The sequence below is a fragment of the Scylla paramamosain genome, chromosome 32 (genome assembly GCF_035594125.1).
Source record: "Scylla paramamosain isolate STU-SP2022 chromosome 32, ASM3559412v1, whole genome shotgun sequence".
Classification (NCBI taxonomy): Eukaryota; Metazoa; Arthropoda; class Malacostraca; order Decapoda; family Portunidae; genus Scylla; species Scylla paramamosain.
In genome coordinates, this window is record NC_087182.1 from 5370478 (window position 1) to 5397116 (window position 26639).

Sequence of the window (26639 nt, forward strand, 5' to 3'; positions counted from 1 at the left end):
GATTTCTCTGTTTCATCTATAATACATAAAATAAACTTAAGGATAAATGAAAGATAAGAAAAAAGGGAAAAAAGTTACATCAAAAGTTATCTAACATATGCCTTCCGTATATAATATATACGGAAGGAGCTGTAATAATATTATTATTACAGCTCATCACCAATACCATTTTATAAACCACACGTGTGTAATACAAGAAAAAAAAAATCAGATAGTCAAGGGAAAGTAAAATTATTCCCTTAATATATAGAAAAGCTCATTAAGAGATGATTTCCCTACACTGTATAATAAATTAACCCCTGTACATATTTAGTTCCTTATATAGCTATTTTGACTCGCAATTAGAAGCTTTAGCAGATAATAATAATAATAATAATAATAATAATAATAATAATAATAATAATAATAATAAAACAATATATTTCCACAACGTAAGGAAAACTGGACCATTTTAAAAAATATCTACCCTATTTAATTATAACCCAGAACCTATTCATAAGCAATTCCTTACAAACTACTTCCACGCATAATGAGGAACTTTAGAAGATAATCAAGGAAATAAATATCAACATATTCCCCATAGTATATATATATATATACCATTTGAGAGAAGATTTGATTCCTTATGTAATATCGTAGGTTTATGGACATATTTGAAGAAAGAAGAAAATAACAAGATATACCCCTCATATAGCGCAAAACTAGATAATTTAAGAGATTCCTTCCATACACAACATGACTCGGTGTCTGTATGTATCTAACTCCTTATAACTCATTTTTACTCATAATTAGAAGCCTTAGAAGATAATAAAGGAAAAAAAAACACTTATACCCCCCCCCCAATAATATATGCAAAACTAGATCATTTAGGAGTTAAAGCACACAAAATCTCTTCCTTGAACCAATCAGAACGCCCCTTCACCCATCCTCTATTCTGATTGGCTAAGAAAATATCTCTGGGAGTGTCACCCTTACAGCAGCTGGGTGAATTTTGACTAATCAGAACGCAGAAGCTGAATTGATCCTCCGTTCTGATTGGCTGAGAGTGACTTGAGAGGTCATGACCGGGGAGTTCCAGGAGTAATCAGGTGTTGAGTGTAAACAAGAGCTTCCCAGTTACAAGGATTGAGTATTTAGGTAATTATTAGCTCGTCCAGGGGCGTTACGTGTACCGTAGGCGTGGGAGGTGAGTAGCAACGTGGGCGTGGGCACTGTAATGGGCGGCTGTGAGTTATTGGTATAGTTATTAGTGTTGTTAATGGTGGAATTGTTTTTTTTAGATTATTTATTGCTATTAGTCCTGAGGTGCTAATGGGTTAACGAGTGTGGGTGCAGGTGATGGGGTTGTGGGCAATGGGCAGTGGTGTGATGGGCGGTACATGCACGTGGCTACCTCACCTGGCTAGGCCGCTAACACTGATAGTTGTGTCTAGTAACCCAAATTCCAGGTACGGGCTAGACATGGGTGGCACTTTGTTAAAATGATGCTAGGGAGTAACGATACAAGATACAATAGAAGTTCTGGATTTGTTGTTGAAATTACACAATAAAATAAAATAAATTACTTTGTTGTGTTTTGACATAAAGTAGGTTATGATAGGAAATTGTTAAGTTTATTTTTTTACATTTTTTAACAAGTTCTTGAAATATCACTTACTCTGTGAAGAAATCTCTCTCTCTCTCTCTCTCTCTCAAACTTAACTTGACCCAATTAACTGCTACTTACAGTCTTTCATCATATTCTTTACTATTTATTTAGTTTTTATGATGATGGTAATAGTAATGAAATGTAGAATGTTATTTATCAGAAGGAAGTACTTTCATCCTCCCCAAACAAGTGTGGTTGCAAACTAATTGCTAGAAAATTCTGCACAGCTGTCATCTTAATGGTATATATTTTTTTATTAACCCTTTTATTGTGATGGCAATAAGATATGACATTACTATATAAAAAAAAGTTGTTCAGTCCATCATAGCAAACAGGTATGATTCTAAGCTAATGTTTCTATAGATCTTGCACAGCTAATCCTTACCAGAAAGAAATTTTTGTCTTCAGCATAGCAAACATAAATTCTGAACTAATATCTGGCTACAAACCCTGCATAACTAATCTCTATACATGTATACCAGCATAGCCAATAACCATTCCCTGCACAGCTCTCACCATCATAGCAGACAAGTATTATTCTGAACTAATCTGGCTATAAATCCTGCACAATTAATATTTATAAATCCTGCATAGCCAATAATCTTTCAGCCATCATAGCAAACAAGCATAAATCTGAACTAATCTCTATAAATCCACAATTAATCCTTATAAACCCTACATAGCTAACAACCTTTTACCCAATCATGGTAAAGAAGCATAATTCGCAACTAACCTCTTTCATATCTAATCTTTATAAACCCCACAAACTAGACAACCTCTCCCCCCCCAGCAGGGCGCGTGACCCACCGTGATGCCTCAGGATGGTGTGGGGAGCAAGTCTGGCGGGAAGAAAAGGTCTGGGGGTGTTCCTCGGGTCCGCAGCCACACGGATGCCGAGCTGCAGTACTACCGGGATCAGGACCATGATGTGCTGCCGCCCCACCTCAGGTACTGCGGCCTTCTGTTCTGTGGGAGATTCTGTTTTCTATTTTGGATTTGTGATTTTTTTATTTATTCTTTATTTATTTATTTATTTATTTTTATTTATTTACTTATTTATTTGTTTGTTTTTTGTGGTAGTCTTTTTTTGTCTTTTTGAGTTTTAAATATTTTTTATTTATTTTATTTTATTTTATTTATTTTATTTATTTTATTATTTTATTTATTTTGAGTTGATAGCTTGCTTCTTTTTTCAATATTTTTTTTATATTATTATTATTATTATTATTATTGTTATTATTATTATTTTATTTTATTATTATTTATTTATTTATTTATTTTTATTTATTTTTTTTTTTCTACATGTAGGAGGGACACTGGCCAAGGGCAACAATTTTTTTCCATTTTGAATTGTAATGTTTTCTTCTTTTATCTTTGTTTTGGTGTTTTGTTTATTTCTTTTTATTGATTGATGTTTTTTTTTTTATTATTTTTAGGTTCTTTTCCTGAGTTATATATTTATTTTGATTTAATCTTTATTATTTCTTTTTATTCTTTTTTGGGTTGTAATGGATTTTTTTACTTTTGCATTTATTATTTCTTTTTCTTTTAGTTCTTTTTACATGTTATGCGTTGAATATATATACATATATATTTTTTTTTTCTTTGAGCTATAATAGTCTTTATACAAGAAATATGTTTATCAATTTTTTCATTTGCTTTTAGTCATGATAGCTTTTTCACATACTTTATGTTTAATACCTATTTTTCACTTTTTTAATTATTGTTTTCATTCTTAATCCATTGTGAGTATGAAGATGAGTTGAGTTTAGTTGTAATTGCTTTTTCATCCTCAATTCAGTATGAGTGTGAAGATGAACAGATGCTAAATATCCACGAATCTCATATTAACTATCACTCACTTTCAGGGTGCGGCTTCATGACTTGTTTCTACAGATAGAGAAGGAGTTTGAGGTGCTGTACACTGACAACTTGGCATGTAAGTGTGTATACTCTTCCATCCCTCCATCATACATAGCAGATCTTCAATGCAGTGAAATTTGGATATAATGAGTCTTTTAAACATAAGAACAAACCTCTATTCAACAAACTCCAGGTCTTAGAAGTGGCTTAGTTAACACTGGTGTATACATTAGTGGTGGCATTACCTTTGTGTTCCCTTCTGCACTACCACCACTCATAATTCCCAAGTACACGTGACCAAAGTGCATGCTTTTTATAACAATCTGAGTATAGTACAGTGGTTCTCAAATTAGGGGTCAATTTTGATGGGTTGCAGGGACACATATAAAGTGCATATATCACAGTACATTTTCTTTCTCTTTACTTTACTATAGGTCATGAAGGATTGAAATGTTCCAAATATAGTCACTCACAAAAAAGTCTGAGAACCACTGGTATAGTACAGTGCATATACAGAAGACTAACTCATGCTAACCTGTCTCAGTGCAAGAGAAGGTGGACAGTCTGACAGAGAGGTTGGAGAGGGAGTCGGTGGCCGGGGAAAGAGTGACAGGCACTGAGGAGACAGATGGAGCCTCAACTAAGGGCGGGATTAAGGCAAAGTGTAAGTTGTCTGTTTTGTGTGTTATTTAGTCTCTCTCTCTCTCTCTCTCTCTCTCTCTCTCTCTCTCTCTCTCTCTCTCTCTCTCTCTCTCTCTCTCTCTCTCTCTCTCTCTCTCTCTCTCTCTCTCTCTCTCTCTCTCTCTCTCTCTCTCTCTCTCTCTCTGTTTAATATTTATATGTCAATGTTGTTCTTATTACTTGGTTGCCATAATTCATTCATGTGGTATCATTTTTTTAGTTATTTTATTAATTTACCTAAATGCTTTACTTTTTGTATTCAGAAGAGGTGATAGTAGGATAAGAAATCATGACCAGATCCATTACATTTCTTATGATATAGAATGCAGCTTTTGCTTAAAGTGATGCACTCTGCTGATGATGAGATGGTAACTTGATGGAAAGAATGGCTTTACAAATAACTCACTCCATAGCATTACTAAATCCACTGCATGAAATCATATAAAATAAACCATCAATAAAAGAATGCACCCTGTTCTTTTTTAATTGTAATTGTAGGACAATGAATTGATGGAAAACACCTTAGATTTTAACCCAGTCCATTACATTACTAAATCTGTTCTATTTTTTTTTTTTTTTTATAGTTATTCACATTTTCCTTTTTGACTGCACTTATTACAGTCTTACGACAGTAAATTGATGCAGAACAACTTAGCAATAAACTTACTCCATTATGTTATTAAATTGATTATGTTACATTATTAAATTTGTTTTATTCTTTATGATAAAGAATGCACCTTTGTCTTATTGAATGCACTTACTTTACTGACAGTCATAGAGCAGTAAGTTGATTAGAGAACAGCTTAGCAATAATTCACTCCATTACATTACCAAAGAAATTCTATTACATGACTAAATCTATCCTTCCTGCTATGATAAAGAATGCATCTTCTTTTTGGATACACATACTTTACTGACAATCATAGAGCAATAAATTGATAAAAAGTAGCTTAGCAATTAACTTATTCCACATTACCAAATCCATTATACTTATTATAAGCAATGCATCCACTTCTTTTTTTAGTCACCATACTTTACTAACAACCATAGGGCAGTAAATTGTAAGAAAACAGTTTAGCAAACAACTTACTCCAATACATTTCCTGGTGCATGTATTGTGGGGAGGCAGGCAGCTCTCCCTCCCTGCAGCTGGACATGCTTCACGAGTGTGGCTTCCTGCCCTGGGCCACCGACCGCATCACACACATGGGCCTTGCTCCATGCAACACCAGTGGGACGTATTGCTTGCTATGCTCTGGCTCTTGCGGCCCACCAGTGTGTTTATACTGATAAATGACAAACTACGATGAACTGTTAATAAATGATACTACAATTTAAACCCAATCATTAGAATATATTGAGTGTTTGTTACCACAGTTGTCTTCAGAAATACACACTGGTGCGATAGAAATTTTTAGTCCTGCTAGGTGGATGTTGGTATTGCTGCAGTGGTGCATTTATCTATACCAGACAGCTCCTGAAGAAATGGTCACAACAGAAAAGTTCATTCATTCCTGTCCTTTCATTCCTCATTATAAGCTCTATGTAATCCATGCAGTGTTATATGACCTCATTGTTGCAGTGCTCTAACTCAATCCAGACCTGTATATAATCAAAGGGTACTTGAATTCACCCATTTCCTCCATTTCTTGCCATTCAGCCTTGTTTAAATTATTTAGGCCACTAATAAGGATCCTCAGACTAAACTATTTCACCTGAATTCCTTTCAAATACTACATATCTTCTCCATTTTCTCATCATTCAGCCTTATCTTTAGTGTAGACAACCAATATGGAACTTCAGACTCAACTAGTTCTCCTTAACTCTTTTCATAATTTCCTCATAATTCAGCCTTATTTTATGATCTTATGAGCCTCTAACATTTAAAGACCTTCAAATTGAACCTCTTCACTTTTATTCTTTTCAATTACTCATCACCTTAGTTGACATTCACCCTTTAACTTCAGCCTCTTGCACACACACACACACACACACACACACACACACACACAGTGATGAAAACTGGATACATTACTCCTTATGCTACTGCCAGATGCAACTGAAAGACATGTAGTTTGAGGGAAGTACAGAGCTAAGTGCTGCGTTGCTTTGTTGCGTAAAAATGGCATAGCAAGGATTCCAAGTCTACCCCTATGAATTTGAAGTGTTACTTATACTTTCCACTGTAACTCTGAGATGCTAACCTAAATAAGTGAGGTGTTCACAAATAACATGCTTTTCAGAGCACCCTTTGTATTTGGGACTGGCAAGTTATTGGACCTTTTCTATTTTTATTTTTTTTATTATTTATTTATTTTATTTATTTATTTATTTTTATTATGATTTTTTTCATTTGTTGTTGCCCTTGGCCTGTGCTCTTTTACATAAAGTAATCCTGTAAATCATTGCATCCTGTAGAAGTAACACCCTGCAGACTTGAACAATGGCAGGTAATATGTTCAGCTGTTCATGTTCCTTCATGCAGCTGGTGGCCCGAGCTCACAGAAGGTGAAGGCGGCCAACAAGCTGCGCGTCCAGACCTCCAAGATTGTGTCAAGCTTCAAGAATGACTCGGTGTCTTGTCGGATGGTGAAGGAGTATGTGGGTCATAGGGACGGTGTGTGGGATGTGGCAGTGTCCAGGGGCGGCACTCCTGTCATTGCCACTGCCTCTGCTGGTGAGGATGAGGCTGCTTATTTGTATAGTTCTTCCTCTTCCTTTTTTTTGTATAAGGAAAGATGAGATTGCTTGTTTGTAGTTTTATCTTCTCTTTTTATGTTAGGAAGGATGAGGCTTTTTTATATAATTTTTTTCTTCACTTTTTTATGCATTAGGAAGGATAAAAATGCTTATTTGCAGTTTTATCTTCTCTTTTGATATGTAAGGAAAGATAAGACTGCTTATTTGTAGATTTATCTTCTATTTTTGTGTTAGGAAGGATGAGATTGCTTATTTTTAGTTTTATCTTCCCCTTTTATGTTAGGAAGATTGGCTTAGGGGAAAATATGAATCAAAAAGACTCACTCATGATGTTGTTCCCCCAAAAAACTGCATCCATAAAGGCCAGTTTATTTTTTAAATGTCCCTTTATTTTCTGAAGTCTTTATTTCCTCATTTTGACTTAGGAAGAATGGAATAGGTTTTTCCAGACTGGCCAATGACATAAAATTATTTAAAAATTTAATTCAGGGTGCCATTCTCCCCCAAAAATGTCTCCATAAAGAAGGCCAGTTTATTTCCTAAGTGTCATAAGATCTCCTTTTTGATTGGGGAGTGGAATAAATTTTCCTTTTTATCTTCTCTCATTTTTAAATTTCATGTGTTTCTCAAATAACAGTGACAAGGTTCCATTGATTCTCATTCTTACTTGACATATTTTTGGTAGAGGAATTTCTTTTATTTTATGTCACACTGCTTCAGCACCAGTCACCCTCCACTCTATCCTTTGCCACACTGCTGCTCCACCAGTCTCCCTCCACCACAGACCAGACAGCATGTGTGTGGGGTATTGATGGCGGGAAGAACCTGCTGCAGTACACAGGTCACAGCGGCTCAGTCAATTCTGTCAAGTTCCACCCGTCAAAAGATCTCATCCTCACCTCCAGCGGGGACCACACTGCCCACATCTGGCAGGCAGTCATCACCCCGGACCAGCTGGTGAGACTGACACACATTTTTTTTTGTTTTTTAGCCATCTATCTTTCTGTATACCAAGTTGGCAGTTCCACACTGGACACTCACACACACATCATTTACACTCTTATTCCCCTTAGCCCCTGGTGGAAAGGGATAGTCTTGTGGACCACCCTACTACAGTATGGGTTAAATAATTTTTTAGCTTGTTCTGGTGTATGAGTTTAGAATAATAATTTGTAAGTTATTTACTTTTACAAAGATCTGCAGGTAGTCACAGTAACATTTATGTTCCATCTGAAGTGAAATCAACACCATTGACAAACAGTAAGAGTTGTGACACATTTACACTTAAGCCCTTGCTCATTAAATGCTGTTATAATAGGGATTCAAATCAATAACAGTCAATAAAGCCTTCATTAGCCTCCCCTCCCTTTAAATAACTGATAGTACAAGCCATCTTCCTTCCCACAGCGAGTCCATTCCTCTGAGGATGAAGTAGATGGGAGTGACAGGGAGGATGAGGATGACGGCGGACGCTGTGATGGGGCGGGGGGACCAGCCACCTTGCGCACACCACTCCGGGAGCTGATGGGACACACCAGTGTGGTCATTGCGGCAGACTGGCTTCCCGGTGGAGACCAGGCCATCACCGCAGCCTGGGACCGTACTGCCAATCTATATGATGCCCACACCGGGGACCTTCTCTCTCAACTGATAGGACACGACCAGGAGCTGACCCACTGCTGCTCCCACCCCACCCAGCGCCTGGTGGTGACGGCGAGTAAGGACACCACCTTCAGGCTATGGGACTTCCGGGAAACTATCCACTCTGTCTCCGTTTTCCAGGGACATACAGAGTAGGTCTTAAGAGTGTATGTGTGTATGTTTGTGTATGTGTGTGTGCTGCTCCAGATTATCATACACACAAAGTAGGTTTTACAAGTGTATGTTTGTATATAGCTCTGGATTATCATACACACAGAATAGGTTTTAAGTGTTTATATGGCTGTCTGTAGTTCCAGATCATCATACATATACAGTAGGTTTTAAGAGTGTATGTGAATGTATAAATTCTGAATTATATCTCGCATCTCAGAAAGTACAGCTATAGCAGTCTTCAGCTTTTACTGGATTGAAATTTTGTATTGCCAGCCTGGTATAGAGATAGATAGACTGAAGTATCAGTAAGTGTGAGGTCTAAGTGTGCCACCATTGCAGGAGTGTGACATCCGTGTGCTTCACTCGTGAGGACAAGGTTGTGTCTGGCTCGGATGACCGCAGTGTTAAGGTGGGTGACAGAGTCTCTGCACACTTCACTGAATTAGTTTGGGAGTTAATATTGGCGCCGCACATGCATGTGTTCATGTGTGATTCCCTAAACTCACGAGGATCATAGCTGTGGTCAATTTGCCAAGTTACAGACAAGAATGTTAACAATGACCCGTTAGGAAGTGTGTATATGTGTGTGCATTCATGTAAATATGATAGAGTTTAAATTTCAGTGACAAACTTAATACATACACCAAGAAGTAACCTTGCTGACATGTTTAGTCAAGGCAACATATCCCATGAGTCATTAGGGAGCTTTAAAAGATTAAACAAATTCATGGATGATAGGTGAAAACAGATAGATATGTTTTATACAGGGACTTCCACATAAAGACCTGATGGCTTCTTGCAGCTTCCCTTATTTTCTTATGTTCTCATGTTCCCTAGGTGTGGGATGTGAAGAACATGCGGTCGCCCCTTGCCACCATCCGGCTTGACTCACCCGTCAACAGACTGGCAGTGTCCCCAACCAACGTGATCGCCATCCCTCATGACAACCGCCATGTCAGGCTCTACGACTTGGCCGGCAGCAGGCTGGCCCGCCTCCCACGAAGCAACAGACAGGTGAGGCACTTGTTACAACAAACTGCCACAACACTGAATTCATGAAATAACAGTTAAACAACCATCTATCTGTTGTGATGCTTATTCAAGGATGGCCACAAGTCACATCACTTGTGTTTGGCTGTACACATCATGAAGAGAAAATGGTGGTGAGAGGGAACAGAGGGCAAAACAAATGTAATTTATAACTCTATTTTGGCTCTTTCCTTCTTTGCACTCTGCAGAAGACAGCAGCTAAAATATTCCTGCTTCAAAGTTAAATACTTTGTTGGAATACAGATTTATGATGTTTTCCATGCCCTTACTGGCCTAAACCCTCAGAAGGCTTATGGGCCTTATGGGTCCCTCCTATTGTTCTCTGAAACTGTGCCTCCATGCTTGCACCTTGCCTATTCAAATTCTTAGCTCTGTCCATCAACATCTCCCTTTCCTTCTTGCTGGAAGTTTGCCTTCATTCAGCCTGTTCCTAAAGTTTTTTTAATCTATCCTCAACAGGAAGATTCTTAAACATCTATCACTTCACAACCTTCTATCTGATCGCCAGTATGGGTTCCGTCAAGGCCGCTCTACTGGTGAAACTTTTGCTGTTGCCTTGGACATATCAAAAGCTTTTGATAGAGTCTGGCACAAAGCTTTGATTTTCAAACTTCCCTCTTACAGCTTCTATCCTTCTCTCTAACTTCATCTCAAGTTTCCTTTCTGACCGTTCTACTCCTGCTGTGGTAGATGGTCACTGTTCTTCTCCTAAATCTATTAATAGTGGTGTTCCTCAAGGTTCTGTCCTGTCACCCACTCTCTTCTTATTATTTATCAATGACCTTCTAAACCATACTTCTTGTCCTATCCACTCCTACGCTGATGATACGAACCTGCACCTTAACGTCTTTTCATAGACTCCAACCCTTCAGGAAGTAAACATTTCACGCAGGGAAGCCACAGAACGCCTGACTTCTGATCTTTCTGAAATTTTTGATTGGGGCAGAACAAACTTTGTATTGTTCAATGCCTCAAAAACTCAATTCCTCCATCTATCAACTCAACACAACCTTCCAGACAACTATCCCCTCTTCTTCAGTGACACTCAACTGTCCCCCTCTTCTACACTGAACATCCTCAGTCTGTCCTTTACTTATAATCTGAACTGGAAACTTCACATCTCATCTCTAGCTAAAACAGCTTCTATGAAGTTAGGCGTTCTGAAATGTCTCCACCAGTTTTTCTCACCCCCCCAGCTGCCAACTCTGTACTAGGGCCTTGTTTGTCCATGTATGGAGCATGCTTCACATGTTTGGGAGGGTTCCACTCATACCACTCTTCTAGACAGGGTGGAATCAAAAGCTTTTCATCTCATCAACTCCTCTCCTCTAACTGACTGTCTTCAGCCTCTCTCTCATCACCGCAATGTTGCATCTCTAGCTGTCTTCTACCACTATTTTCATGCTAACTGCTCTTCTGATCTTGCTAAACTGCATGCCTCCCCTCCTCCCGCGTCCTCACTGCACAAGACTTATTTCTTTCTCTCACCCCTATTCTGTCCACCTCTCTAATGCAAGAGTTAACCAGTATTCTCAATCATTCGTCCCTTTCTTTGGTAAACTCTGGAACTCCCTGCCTGCTTCTGTATTTTCACCTTCCTTTGACTTCAAGAAGGTTTCAAGACACTTATCCTTCAGTTTTTGACTACTGGTTTGGATCCTTTTCTGGGACTGGCATCTCAGTGTTTTTTTTTTTTTTTTTTTTTTTTTTTTTTTTTTTTTTTTTTTTTTTTGCCTTGGCCAGTGTTCCTCCTACATAAAAAGAAGAGAAAAGAAAAGAAAAGAAAAACATACAGGAAAATACATATTAACTACACCAGGTATTCATTATATGCTAGAGTTACGTACTGTGAAAAGCTCACACAATGAGAATTCACATATGTTGAACCTATCATCCCATTTATTATAGGGGGTTATGTTCCATGACCCATTTTTGAACCCACTAAATATTTATTTTGGCACCATTTCACAAAAATAAAGCACTAAATCAACAGTGAAACACATTAGTAAAAATAAATTGTAAAATGAAATATGAAAAGACATTGTAAACAAACAAAAAATTAGGAATTGCATTCACTCTAAGACTAGTGGACTCCAGGAGATGAGTGTAAAGATGGTCAGTGGTGAATTTTACTGGGAATTTTTCTTGTATATTGAGAATATTTGACACATTTAGGTTAGTTGCATACAACAGAATTTGCATATTTCAAACTCGCAAATATCAAATACTCAGGTCTAATAGGACGTTTGAAATGTGAGAATGTGACGTTAACATGCAACAGTAAGTGAGAGATGGGAAGGAAGACTCAAGAGTGAAATTGTGAGGTGCATTAATAGAATAAACTAGAGAAATTGAATTCATAACAACAGGTTTCAGAGGAGAGAGACTCATCTAGTCAGTACAGATTACATTTGAGCAGTCAGCCTGAGATGAATGATAATACCTTTCCCACTAATTATGTTCCCACTTAAGGACTAGCACCATCAGTGGACCATTTTTTTGGTACCCTAAGCCAATATCCCTCTTATAAGTAGTATCTACATTTACTACTAGACCAGCAAAAGTGGTTTACTTCTAATCTTAACATCAATTTGGTCCTAGTGTCACCATAATTTAACCAAGTGCCTACATTTACTACTAGACCAACAAAACCAAGTGATATACCTCTAATCTTAACATTACTTTGGTCCCAGTGTCACCGGCGGATGGTGTGCAGTGTGGCCTGGGGAGATGACTCACTGGGGGCACGCTGCAACCTCTTCACAGCAGGATTCGACCGCGTGGTGTATGGCTGGTCCGTGCACTCCGACAAGGAAGGGAAGGACTGAGTGCTGGGCCTTTGGTAACAGTTATATATACATGATATAGCAGCACTCCCTGGTGGGCAGAGCAAGGAGTGAGGACATCTCTGCCTCACTCAATTGGCAGTTAAGTCATTGTGTTATGCTGCCATGTCCTTTGTTTCTTTACCATATCCTCAGGTCAGGTTTACCCTTCATTTAGGTTCAGCAGCAGGAAGGTCACCAGTATGTTTCAAACCTTGTATCTGATTTACTGAGAAGGATATGCAGTCTTCCAAATCTTTCTTTCTCAATTGATGCGTTTTGCTAATGCCATGTTCAGTATTCTTGGATTATTCTTTTTGTAGCATCATTTGTTGCCCTCATGTACTGTACCAGGTGGGCATTCCCCCTCTTAGTCTGTATCTGTAAGGGAGAAGAGAAATATATAAGTAATCCTATAACAACTAGCTGGTGCCTGTTATCTTGTAGCAAAGGTTACTCTCCACCCACCACCCCACCAAAGCCATTTTATAACTAAGTACTTGATTCCTGCTTTTTACATTCCACACATAACACTCTCAGGCCTCAACTGGCTTAGCATGACTGACACACAGACACCTCCCTTTAGTCTCTGTCTCAACCCTTTAAGTCTACCATTGCTTGATCCACAACACTCTCGAGCCGCAGTGGGCTTTGCATGATGGACACACACACACACACACACACACACACACACACACCTGCCTTCAGTCTCTGCCTCAAGCCTTCAAGTCTCCTAGTGGCTGGTCATCATTACATTGCTTAAACCACAACACGTCCAATCAAGTGACAGAAATCCATCCCATAATTGTTTACTATAATTCTGTTAGGAAAGATACCTTGTAAACATGGATGTATTCTTGAGTGTATTAGTGTGGTTTAAGTGCCCTTGGTTTGTGGAGATCTCCTCACAAGCCAGTAGTTTGTTGTCATTATTACTGAGAGGGTGTACACTTTCTATTTGCTATGCTTTGTTTGTGAATTGCACTGTTATGTGTTTGCAATGCCCATAAAGTTTATTATAATTTTGTCTTGAATATAATAGTAAATATTTCATCAGTTACAGTTGAAATTATCACACAACATTTGTTATTTTGTAATTATGGCATATGTGAGAAGAATTCTGTTTTCTGTTACCTCTTCTTCCATTATGTTCTGAGCACAATGTACAGGAGCATCACTTTTGTAGCGAGTCACGGCCACACTGCCTGGACTGGCCTTGCATTGCTCTATGTCACTCATTCCTCACAGTGACCATATATGTATAATGTGTAGATTTCTGTGTAATAATGCATTAATGGTAGATCACGACTATATAACACTTGTAAAGATTTTTCCATTGGCAGAATATATTGCTAAGGAGGGTATTATTATCACTTGACAGAGACATTATTACATATAAATATTATATATCATAGAGTATGATGTTCATTAGTTCAACATATATAATTGCTTGAAAGATAATTATAACCAGCATTCCTTATACCTCACTGTAGGTGTGTTCATTGTAAATACCTGTACAGAGGCCCCCAACCCTCTCACCTGTAGTCATCACACACTGTTTTTGTACCACATTGTATCTTAATATCCAGCAAGAACCGTTTTTTTCTAGTCATACACAGTTATTGTTTTCTTGCCAGTGTACGAATAGATTCGTGTCATAGAGGAAGAGGTGTTGGGATCACCTTGGTGCCGCTGTGACTGAGGAGCCAAGGTGAAGGCAGTGGTGTGTTAGGACCTCCTCCCTCATGCTGAGTTGTCATAACAAGTGTAACAAGTGCATACACACACTACCTTTTTATATCATCATGAACTTGTATTACTGTCCATTGGTTTATATGAGCCACCAATGATCTGTTTGTGTAAACTGGACTGTATGAGAAATAGTTCAAAAGTATTGTGTTTCCTAATTTTTTTGCCAAAGATGAACATCTGTGGGCTTTTTTATTCTATTGGAAGTTATGGAAGAGTATTAACATTGTATTTGTGTTCAGTATATATTAAGAAAATAATTTCATAAATGTTTACTTTGAATGTTGATGTTTTAGTTACCTCATAACAAATGACATTTGCCCTAAGTACAGTCAGACTGAAAGACCCATGCAACTCAACTACAGATACATCTACAGGGAGGATTTCAGGCTATCCCAACATTCACAAGGTTAAAAGCTTTAGTATATTATATCTTTCATTGTTAAACTCACAAGGGAGGTGCAGTGAATATGATTTGCTGGTGCCCTGTAACTTGACAAACTGAGACATTCCCATGATAACACCTATTTTCATTACTAATTCTCCCAATATCACATCTCAACCACTCACACAAGCAAAAGACATCATCTTCACTTTTCTTAAACACTATACCTGGGCATGACCTATGAGGCATCAGACATCTGCTCCAAATCCCATTAAGAGATACTTCATATAGGTGCTGTCGTTAACATCCTCCATCAGGATCACATTGGGTTTATTGCCAAGCTGGTTATCATCATCCACCACCATCTGGCCTCTTGTCAATCCGTACTGTGTGGGGAAGAAAAAATGCAAAGATACAGTGATGAGGACAGAAAGAGATAGGAAAATAACAAAGAAACACATGGAAATAAGCTGAAGGAAAGGAAGGGTAGGGAAGGCAGACAGAGAAAAAAAGAATATGAAGCTGAAGGTAATGGATATGAATAAAGGCCCATTCACACACATCAGTGATGTATCAGTGCCATGTCAGTTCAGTGTCAGTGAAACTTGTGATGCTTCAGTGACACTTCCATACTGTATCAGTGATTTCCAAGATGGCAAAGTTTTCAGAGATTGAATTGGCAATGGTTGCCATAGGTCTTGATGAAGAGGAAGAGGGTGAGCACAAGCTGAACAAAAGAAAGTGGGTACATGAGGCGTGGAAGAAAAGAAGTACATTCATTGTGCACAGCACTCATCCAGCGTAAGTGAAACACTGAAAAATATTGGTGGCAATGATATTTTTTTCACAGAACAGAGATGGAACTGAAACAGAGACTCAAAACACAGTACTGTGCTGGACATCTGTGAATGCAACAGCATTCAAAGTGAAAATTTTTTTTTTTTCACTGACACTGAAGCACTGAGTGGACACAGCACTGATGTATGTGAATGGGCCTTTATGATACAGAAAGGGAGGCATAAGCAAATAAAAAGTGAGAAGGAAAGGAATGTTAGAGAATGAACTAGTAAAAAAAGAGATTATAACACAAGAGAAAAAAAGACAGGAATATGAACATTAGAAGCACAATAAGCTACCTATGGCCCATATTCAGAAATGCATTGCTCTCAGCATGACAATTTTCAAAGGCCACAGAGATGATTAGCTGGGTTCTCAAGAGTGTTTCTCCTGTTAATATAGAGATCTTGTTAATCTGTTACTAAATCCATAAAAATGCCGTTAAAAACTTGTGTAACTTCAACTAGAGCCTTTTGAATGTAACGGAGATGCAGTGCAGAAGTGTTTCAGAATGTGGTCCTGTATGTGTGCCTACAGCAGTATGTACTCTTACTGTTGTTTCCACAGAGGCATGGCAAGTCCTTGTGGCAGTGACCAGTGTCTCCCCTTGCTGCCCCAGAAAACCCATCAAGTTTGGATCTGTTGAAAGGGGAAGAGCATTAATAATCTAACATACTGTTTATAATTAAAGAAATGTAGCTTGAAGTACACACAACAATGAGTGGGTACTTGTAAAACCATATTGAATTTTGTCATAATAGTAACAGGTTCACTTTACCATGCTCTCTAATCTTACTTCACTCTATGAAATAATTATAGTTTTCAACATAAATAATTTACACCCTAACATGCACATGCACACTAAGGCTAAAACAACTCATACAATAACATAAAACTAATACCAAAGAAAAACATTTATTCCATGACTGAATAGATACCATTTTCTTTCCTGCATTCAGACTCCACTTTCTTCTGCTTGGCGTCATCAATAACCCAGGCCATTGCCAGCTGGTCGCAGGTCACCCAAAGCTTGGAAGCTTCCTCTCTCCTCTTCCTCGACTGAGCCTCAATTTTGTTCATTAGATCAGCAACAGCAGTTTTGGTCTGTCCCAACTCATCCCGCACAGACTGTCAATTGTAGGAAATGATGTTCCAAGGGAAATCACTTGGGTTTTCATGATTCTAGTGGTAGTTTGCTAAGAATTCTCCACCATCTAAGGCAAAAGTATCCATGAGAACCTGACTAATCACCTCTGTGGTCTATGTAAATAAGTAGAAGGCTCTTATGAGAGAACAAAACATTTCAAAATACAGGAGTTAGAATAATGAGGCACAAGATAGAGTCAGTCCTCCTTATAATACTTACATAAAGATAGGAGGCAAAACATTTCAAAATACAGGAGCTAGAATAATGAGGTACAAGATGGTCCTCCTAATAACACTTACATAAGGATAGGAGCCAAACTTCAAGCAGTCCTCCCAGGAAGTGAGGCGGATTGGGACACTGGTCTTCGCTAACACCACAAAGGCTGCATCAGGATCACAGTGGAAATTAAACTCTGCTGATGGGGTGATGTTGCCCTTACCTGTGAATATGAGTGGGTATCAAACTACAACAGAAATTCAAGTCCTAACAAGACAATTTAAGGCATTATTTGATATTCAGTATGGTATCTGAGAACAACTACCTATAAGATAAAGGAAAAGTGTATAAGCTGTGCCAACTGCTTTTTGGAGGAAAGGGTTTAGATGCTAGTATGCTACGGCATAGAAGGATACACAGTTCTTTCTTTTTAGTCACCTTTTACAACACAGGGAAGTCAATGGCATAATTCATCCAGCTTGGTCACTGAAAACAAGACCAGACAAAGTTCTCTAAGCAATACTAAGTCCTTCTAAACATACCAATTCACACTGCTGTACTGAATGGGGTGTAAGAGCAGCATTCACACTGTACCTGATGTGTTTCCTCCCATGACATAGAAAGCAGCCAGATGGGAGGTGAAGGTTGGGTCAAGGTGAAGTGCCAGTGCCAGATTGGTCAGTGGTCCCAGTCCCACCAAAACCACCTCACCTGTGCACAAGGAGGTAGTTAAGACAACTGATTCAGCACAGTGCTACAATCCTACATTAACATTATCTAAGTCAATAAAAACTACTGAACATTGTGAGTGCTAGATAAGAAGAAAAACCAGACACTAAAGAGAAGTAATTGGTAATCAGTTCTATATATCCTGCCTTTTTAATTCTCTGCCCATGTGTGCCACAGTAATTCAGTGGACAATGCAGATTTACTACCTTGTTATGACATAATCTGATGTAATCCACATATCCATATATCGCATAATTTGATGGACAATGCAGATTATTACCTTGTATTGATGGAATCCAATGAAATCCATGCATATCAGAAACACATCTTATAATACATTAAGATTCAGCACTAGATGGCACATCAGCACCCTGGCCCACCTGAGTGCTGCTTGACCAGGTCCAGCAAGGCCCAGACAGCATGGCAGGGTTGCAGGAAGGTGGAGGCAGGGGGCTGAGGGGACAGGACTGCTTCCCCAAAGCCATCTTTACCATGGAAGGGCTCATCACCATGGATGTAGGGATGCACCAGGGACTGGCTGGCACCACTGTACACAGGCACCTGTTGGCACACACACCAGATACAGCTGGAAATCCAGGGAATGCTCAACACTCATTAATCTCCATCTCTGACTGGTTTGACTCCTTCCAAAGCTTAATAAATGTTGTGGTGCAAAGATGCCATTGACAGCAAAAGCAGTGATAAAACAGTCCAAATCTCTTAGCCAGTGACAGTAAAAGGATAGATGGAACAGTTTGAACCTCTTAGTGATTGTCATCTAATTTTGTCCAGTAAGAAAATTTGACCATTTAGGATTGCTGAAATACAATACAGTGTCATACTGTCATTACCAGTCAGAAGGTTAAAATCTACACATATTCCAGAGAGCAGTGGCAGTGACAGGCATTCAAGCAGCAACTGATCAGTACAAAAATACATATTGCTAAATCCAAAGAAACACACTCAGCAGCAGCACCTCTAGCATGTTGGCGAGGCGAAGGATCCTAAATACATTGTTATTGACGTTGTGGACGGCAGTGTTGCCATGCACGGTGGTGATGGCCAGCACCTCCAGACAGCCCCGCCGGTGAGCCTCCAGAGCCATGAAGATTGCCAGAGCATCATCAATCCCAGCATCCGTGTCAATGATCACCTTGGTGGCTGTCATTCTGAATAATAGGAGACACCTGCTGAAATTATAATTACTCCCAGTGAAGTTTCAAACACTGGATCTGGGGGTGCTGTGAACTCATCAATAGCCTAGCCATGACCTCACTGAACATTTTCCCTTTGTGTCTCACAACACAAGGGGGCAGTCACAGTCTGCCCTCTAAAGACAACTCTTCCTTCACACAAAATTACATGCACCTAATTACACACACACACACACACACTTCACTCAAAATTCTAAATTAAATATGGCAACTCCTACACCAGCCTCAGAGTCCTCATCTGGAGAGGGGGCCATAAATGTCCCTAGGTCAGACTGCTCTTCTGGTATTGATCCTAAGTGTCTTGACACTCCCCTCAACTTTTTCTTCATCAACTTCTGTAACATTTGTGGTCTTAGATCTAATTTTCAATCTGTAGAACACCACCTCTCCTCTACTAAACCTCATCTTCCTTTCCTCACTGAAACACAAGTATCTCAGGCAACTGACAGTAGCCCCTTGTCTGTTCCCTCCTACTTTCTCTATCCTCTGTGTGTATGTGTGCAATGACTTAACCTGCTCTCGTCCCCACACTCTTGAACCTTCTGAATTTTCCACCATCTGGCTACGACTAAAGAGTCACTCTGAAACTAAATTTATCTGTCCTGTAGACTTCTCACCTAACTCCTCTGACTATAAGAAATTCTTTGATTACTTAACTTCCAAAGTGGAGCACATTCTGACTCTTTTCCCTATTACAGAGATCTCCATTCTTGGAGACTTCAGTGTTCACCACCAACTTTGGGTTTCCTCTCCCTTCACTGACCATCCTGGTGAATTAGCCCTTAATTATACTATCTTCCTTGACCTAGAGCAATTGGCGCAATGCCCTACTCATATTCCTGACTGTCTTAGAGATATCCCCAACATTCTTGATCTTTTCCTAACCTCTAATCCTTCTGCTTATGCTGTCACCCTATCTTCTCCATTGGGCTCCTCCGATCACAATCTCATATTTGTATCTTGTCCTATGACTCTAATCCCTCCTCAGGATCCCCCAAAGCACAAGTACCTCTGGTGTTTTGCCTCTGCTAATTGGGAGGACCTGAGGAGGTATTATGCTGATTTTCCTTGGAATGGCTACTACTTCTGTGTCAGAGACCTGTCTCTGTGTGCTGAGCGCATAACAAACGTGATAGTGTTTGGCATGGAGGTGTACATTCCTCATTCTTTCTCTTGACCTAAATCTTCCAAACCTTGGTTCAACACAACCTCTTCTCATGCTATACATGATAGGGAGGTGGTCCACAAAGGGTATTTGAGCTTTCCATCACCTAAATCTCATGCACTTTATATTTCTGCCCAGAATCATGCTAAGTCTGTTCTCCAACTAGCCAAAAACTCCTTCATCAATAGAAAGTGTCAAAATCTTTCAAGATCTAACCCACCTCATGACTTCTGGCACCTAGCCAAAAACATCTCCAATAACTTTGCTTCTTCATCTTTCCCTCCTTTATTTCAACCTGATGCCACCACTGCCATCTCATTTATTTCTAAAGCTGAACTCTTCGCTCAGATCTTTGCTAAGAACTCTACCTTGGATGATTCAGGGCTTGTTTCTCCCTCTCTTCTATCCTCTGACTACTTTACGCTACCCATTAAGATCCTCCGCAGTGGTTTTCCATGCCCTTGTTGGCCTAAACCCTCAGAAGGCTTATGGACTTGATGGAGTCCCTGTTCTCTGAAATTGCTTCTCTGTATTTGCACCTTGCCTAGTCAAACTCTTTCAACTCTGTCTATCAGAATCTACCTTTCCTTCTTGCTGGAAGCTTGCTTACATTCAGCCTGTTCCTAAAAAGAGTGACCATTCTAATCCCTCAAACTACTGTCCTATTGCTTTAATTTCCTGCCTCTAAAGTTTTTTTAATTTATCCTCAACAGAAAGATTCTTAAACATCTATCACTTCACAACCTATCTGATTGCCAGGATGGGTTCCATAAAGGCTGCTGTACTGGTGATCAATATTATACAATAACACTCCACTTGAATGAGATACAGTGAAGGAAGTGGATCGATGAGATAAGATAACGAGGGAAAACAAAGTTGACCTAGATATATAGTAAAATATAAAATACTGACTGCTCGACCAAATTTATTTTATGTGAAATGGTCAGTTTAATTTGAGCACAGAGTGAGGAAATAATGATTTAATACAAGCAACTTCCATACCACATTATTGTAGTGTTGACTTACTCTCTACCCTTCCTAAACATAACAATCATAACTCTCTACCCTTCCTGAAGATAACAATCATAACATATATATTGCATCAGCATATCTCAATGTCAAATATCCACCACTCACTATCTACATGCCACACCATCACCACCCCCCACCACCACCATCACCATCAGAGGGCATGTGTGTGTGTGTGTGTGTGTGTGTTTACCTAGTTGTGCTTTATGGGAAAAGAGCTATGCTTATGCTAACAAGGCAGGAGCAAAATCTGAAGTAACAATAGAAATTATTAAAGCACTGGGAGAGTTTGGAGTGGAGTGGACATAGTCATTGTTAGAAAAGATTTGGAGCACGGAGAAAATGCCTGAAGACTGGAAGGAAAGTAGAATGGTTAAGTTGTATAAGCAGAAAGGAGATATATTAAGTTGTGAAAACTACAGAGGTATTAAGCTGTTGGAGCATAGTCTGAAAATACAAGAGAGAGTGATAGAAGAGAGACTGAGAGAGATGGTCAAAATACACAACCACCAATTTGGATATATGAGGGGATTGAGCACTGTAGATGCAACATTTATTGTGCAACAGATACAGGAAAAATATCTAGAAGGAAACAGAAAGGTGTATTGGTGTTTTGTGGACTTGCAGAAGGCGTATGACAGGGTGCCTAGAAAAGTATTGTAATGGAGTTTGAGAAAGAGAGGAGTGCCAGAAAAGATGATAAGACTAGTGAAAATGATGTATGAGGGAGCAAAAACAACAGTGCAAGCAAGGTATGGGGAAACGGAATCCTTCCCAGTTGAAGCAGGACTCCATCAGGGATCAGCTTTGAGTCCTTTTCTCTTTCTCATAGTGTTGGACACAATAACGATGGGTGTGAGAGGCAATGAGGACTTGTGGGAGTTGCTGTTTGCCGACGACCTAGTCATCATTGCGGATACAGATGAAGAGTTAGAGGAGAGATATTTGTTATGGAAAGGCAACCTGGAGAGAAAGGGAATGAAAGTGAGCACACAAAAGACAGAGGTAATGGTAAGCAACAGAGGTTATGAGGAAATAAATGTAACATCAGAGGATGGCATAAGATTGAAGCAGACAAGAGAGTTCAAATACCTAGGATCAGTAATTGCAGAAGAAGGAGGAACAGAAAAAGCAGTTAGACAAAGAGTAAAAGCTGGATGGGAAAAATGGAGGGAAGTGAGTGGAGTAACCTTAGAAAAGAAAATACCACTGAAGCTGAAAATGAAGATATACAGAAGTGTGTTGAGACCAATACTTCTGTATGGTGCAGAGACATGGTCTTTAAGGAAGAAAGAGGAAGGCATTCTGGAGAGAATGGAGATGAGGATGGTGAGATGGATGGCTGGCATTTCACTGTCAGAAAGCAGACAAAATGAAGATATAAGAAGAATGTGTGGAATATGTAATATCAAGGAGAAGGCAAGAGAAACATGACTAAGATATTTTGGACATGTGATAAGGAGAGAAGAGGTTGAACCAGTGAGGAAGGCAATGATGGTGGAGGTTAGGGGGAGAGAGGGTTGGGAGATAGAGAGTAAGACGGAGAGATGTAATAAGGAGTGATATGAATAAGCTGGGAGTGCAAGAAGATGATGCAATGGATAGAAACAGATGGAGAAGGATAATTTGAGTGGCTGATCCTGCAATACAGTGGGATTAAGGTCATATGAAGAAGAAACTATGCTTAAGCTGTCCCATCTCCATATCTTTTAATATCCAACTTAGCCTTGAATCCATGTATACTTTTTGCTTTACAATCTCCTCATCCAGACTGTTCCATATATTTATACTTCTATACAGGAAACTATACCTTTTGACATCTCTTCTACAAGCACTCTTCTTCAGCCTCTTTCCATGTTCTCTAGCATCACATGTATCCCAAACCATCAAGTCACTCCAGTTCACCTTCTCCACTCCCTCATATGCTTTATATATCCTTTTTTCCAATGTTGGTAGATGTAACCTTTCCAATCTCTCTTCATATGTCAAGTGTGTGTGTGTGAGTGTGAGTGTGTGTGTGTGTGTGTGTGTGTGTGTGTGTGTGTGTGTGTGTGTGTGTGTGTGTGAACATTACAACAAAAGAATATAAAAGAAGCCACAAGAAGCCAGGATGTGAATAAGAGAGTATTAGTGGGCACTACATGCTTTATGTTTTGTCATAGTACTGTCCTATCTTATCCTCATTACCAACACCAAGGATCCTGCCTGCATCTTCCTTGTTACATCCCATATGCCGCTTAATCCTTTCACTGAGATATGCAACAATTCAGACCATTAAAAGCAATGCATAGAATCTTTATAAGGATCTACAAGAAATAAGGCAATAAAAAAGAATGGATTTTGCAATTTCTAAGCAGTACAATATTTGCAGGTGGATATAGAAAGTCTGAATAATTAGTAATTAAGGAGAAGGGGGTTAAATAGTGCAACTAGGCACCTTCTTAATGTTTTATAGCCTAACATGCAATCTTCCCTCACCTCAGCTGCTTCATAAACGACAGCCTGCCAAAGAGAGATGCTTTGCTGTATTGTGAGATTCTCTGCAGCCCTGCCACTACTTGGCTGTGCCTGGCAAGGTGTGATGCCCAGACCAGCATCTTGACCAAAAGTTTAAGTATATAGTTATAATGGTAAAATATTTGAGTTTTGAAAAGCATTACTGCTGGATTAAAGGATGACGAAAGGTGAAAGTTGTAAGAGCAGAACATGTGAACACTTTACATCAAAAAGTAAAGCAATGTTGTAATGATACAACATTGTGAACTTTTCAAAAGCATATGCAGATTACACTGGAGAGAACAGAAAAATAATATTGCAAAGAACAATATGAACACTTCAAAGGAGAAAAACCACATGATTATATTAAAGAAGGAACACAAGAATCAAAATGCTCTCTTGTATAATCTTTGTCCTCAACTAGTGTGTTAGATGACGTGAAGGTTCTCTGTTAGCGTCGTCAATAAAGAACTTCAAGGGAAAATTAAACATATTTCTGTGGAAGGATGATAGGCTGACACAGATATGCAGGATTTATGTGGGTCTACTGGCTTCTTGCTGTTTTTTTTTTTTTTTGTTAAAACAATTATGAAATATATATATATATATATATATATATATATATATATATATATATATATATATATATATATATATATATATATATATATATATATATATATATATATATATATATATATATATATATATATATATATATATATATATATATATATATATATATATATATATATATATATATATATATATATATATATATATATATATATATATATATATATATATATATATATATATATATATATATATGAACAGGTAACAGGTTAGGTTAATCGAGGTTAAATAACAAGCGCGTAAAAAGGATAAAAGAATTAAAACTGTGATACCTGGTATAAAAATGCACCGAACTGACAAGACAGATTAGATTCATTCATTTTAAATAACAAGCAGTTAACAAAAGCAGCCGACCCTAATGGGGATTAAAGAGAAGGAATTTAAGGCGAAGACGAGGGCGAACAAGAACACGAATAATCGACGTAGGTACCTGGCAGAAATATGCACTGAATTTATAAGACAGGTTAGGTTCACTGAGGTTACGTAACAATCAACATCACTACGTATTGTACACAACAAGGCTTTTCAAATTAACCGCCTGTGGAGTTTGTATAAATATAGGACATGCCGATCGTGTAGGGTTAAAATTAGGCTTAGAGGACTTGAGGCAGAATAACCAGTAAACTCGTGCACACATGAAGATGAAACACTTATTTATGATAATCTGAAATCAGAGGAATGCGGCTTAGCATATATAAATAAATAAATAAATAAATAAATAAATATATATATATATATATATATATATATATATATATATATATATATATATATATATATATATATATATATATATATATATATATATATATATATATATATATATATATATATATATATATATAAAATTTGCAACGAGGAAAATACTAAATATATATTTTTAGCTGAAATTTGCCGAATTTAGGATACACCAGAAAATCCCTTTAAAATCATTGGACCCCCAAAATTTTCATATATATATATATATATATATATATATATATATATATATATATATATATATATATATATATATATATATATATATATATATATATTACCTATACGCAACTTGTATTGAGGGATATACTGATATTTGGCAATTTACCGAGTTTCGAGGATGAAACACCAAAAAGATCACCGAAATTTAAGTGAATTCCCAGAAAATATTCACCGTAACTATCCTTATATTAAATGGATGAAGGAAAGGGTCAGAATATGATTAGCAGTTAGGTATCCACTGTTGTTTACCTGTCTGAATGGTGACCAACTCCCGTTCTCAGGTGTCTCTGCTGCTCTAATCCTAGTCTGTGTGTGATGAGTATAGAGATCTCTATATATAAGCACCTCCCAGAAATGAAAATTGCCAATAAGTACCAGATATCTAACTTCACTTTCAGTATTTTGATAGGGTTGTACTGTCAGTATATCTTCATCTGCTATCAAGGCGAACTTTTATTTATCCTTATCTGCTTACGACTCAATCAGTCAGGAAGCAGTGAAAAAAGTGCATCCTCATAACTTATCTAATAAATAAATGCATCAATATTTAAATCTATTGTTACGTGGGGAAACTCTATAACTGCAATTGTCAAGTCAGTCAAGAAATAATAACAGGAATCAGTGAAAACGTGGATACCCACCACAGCTATATGTAAATTATTCGATCATATTCTGCAAAGCTTTTTCACAGTACCTAAAGTACTCTCAAAAGGTTCTAATTGATTTTTTTTTTCGTATTCTAGTGATATATCTACATTACTAACAGAAGAACCCAGCTAATAATCACTGTGGCCTTAGATAATAGTCGTGATGAGGGAGCAAGGCGTTTCTACCTAATTAGTTAACACATGTGCTTCCTTCCGCTTCCACTCATGCCATTGCCAGTGAGGTTAGTCCATCAATGGCCGCTGTAACTCTTACTTGCATTATTCCTTTATCCCGTATGCTGTTTGCATGCTGACGAGAGAAAATAGAGGAAACACGCTGTTTCTTTCATTACTTTCCAGACTAAAATTGTTTTCATAAGTACACGAGAAAAAAAAGGAAGCAGGTTGATTTTGTCTTCGTATGATATATAAATGCTTACGAAAGCTTAGCACAAGTCTTAAAAAAGCTCTATGTATTAAAAGGGAAAAAATTATGAAGCAATGAATGGGTCAAACGCTGAGCTTGTGAAGTACAAAGGCTACACCGATGGCTAAACTTTTTTTTTTTTTTCTTACTGACAATGTATAACCTATAAAACCACCAGTAGAACCATGAAAACACCATTAAAAGCCGCACCAACTACCATTAGAGCATGTCAAAAATGGTTTAGTGGAGGCCGAAAAAAAAAAAAAAGAAGACAAATAAAGTTGTTTACATTTCGCTTCCCGCCACTTGGACAAAAATATGAACCGGATGAGCGTGAGAACGGCTAGGTTTGGCAAGATATAAATTCATTCAGATCATTAATTGCACTGTTGATCCCTT

General features: G+C 38.1%; 2 protein-coding genes across 9 annotated transcripts; one reads left to right on the forward strand and one right to left on the reverse strand.

Annotated features, from left to right (window-relative positions):
• The first annotated feature begins 1007 nt into the window (after positions 1–1007).
• LOC135089109 (WD repeat-containing protein 37-like) lies at positions 1008–14613 on the forward strand. 4 transcript variants are annotated; one of them, XM_063984343.1, is made up of 10 exons: positions 1008–1137; positions 2439–2596; positions 3517–3587; positions 4056–4175; positions 6678–6869; positions 7677–7849; positions 8300–8685; positions 9047–9116; positions 9545–9721; positions 12451–14613. In XM_063984343.1, exons 2-10 carry the CDS (start codon positions 2460–2462, stop codon positions 12583–12585), a joined length of 1461 nt encoding a protein of 486 aa, XP_063840413.1. In that variant the 5' UTR covers positions 1008–1137; positions 2439–2459; the 3' UTR covers positions 12586–14613. The 4 variants fall into 4 exon arrangements, with proteins under 4 accessions (XP_063840413.1, XP_063840414.1, XP_063840415.1 ...); XM_063984344.1 differs by having other exon boundaries at positions 1014–1137; positions 2442–2596; XM_063984345.1 differs by having other exon boundaries at positions 1083–1186.
• On the reverse strand, positions 11687–25578 carry LOC135089110 (nucleoside hydrolase-like). Of its 5 annotated transcripts, none has more exons than XM_063984349.1 (10): positions 25416–25525; positions 23532–23650; positions 18622–18814; positions 18026–18206; positions 17511–17627; positions 17000–17139; positions 16492–16681; positions 16107–16192; positions 14944–15102; positions 11687–12963 (listed from the first exon to the last, which is right to left on the reverse strand). In XM_063984349.1, exons 2-9 carry the CDS (start codon positions 23648–23650, stop codon positions 14965–14967), a joined length of 1164 nt encoding a protein of 387 aa, XP_063840419.1. In that variant the 5' UTR covers positions 25416–25525; the 3' UTR covers positions 11687–12963; positions 14944–14964. The 5 variants fall into 5 exon arrangements, with proteins under 5 accessions (XP_063840419.1, XP_063840418.1, XP_063840420.1 ...); XM_063984348.1 differs by having other exon boundaries at positions 18622–18832; XM_063984350.1 differs by lacking the exon at positions 23532–23650 and having other exon boundaries at positions 25416–25578.
• Between the last annotated feature and the right edge of the window lie 1061 nt (positions 25579–26639).

Excerpts from the sequence above, each read along its gene's own strand:
- LOC135089109 (XM_063984343.1), top strand. The coding sequence starts at position 2,460 with ATGCCTCAGGATGGTGTGGGGAGCAAGTCTGGCGGGAAGAAAAGGTCT. Across the intron at positions 3,588-4,055 it reads GTACACTGACAACTTGGCAT|TGCAAGAGAAGGTGGACAGT; the intron begins GTAAGTGTGTAT and ends AACCTGTCTCAG. Across the intron at positions 9,722-12,450 it reads TCCCACGAAGCAACAGACAG|TGTCACCGGCGGATGGTGTG; the intron begins GTGAGGCACTTG and ends CTTTGGTCCCAG.
- LOC135089110 (XM_063984348.1), bottom strand. The coding sequence starts at position 23,650 with ATGCTGGTCTGGGCATCACACCTTGCCAGGCACAGCCAAGTAGTGGCA. Across the intron at positions 18,207-18,621 it reads GCCTCGCCAACATGCTAGAG|GTGCCTGTGTACAGTGGTGC; the intron begins GTGCTGCTGCTG and ends GTGTGCCAACAG. Across the intron at positions 16,682-16,999 it reads AGTTTGGCTCCTATCCTTAT|TCTGTGCGGGATGAGTTGGG; the intron begins GTAAGTGTTATT and ends TACAATTGACAG.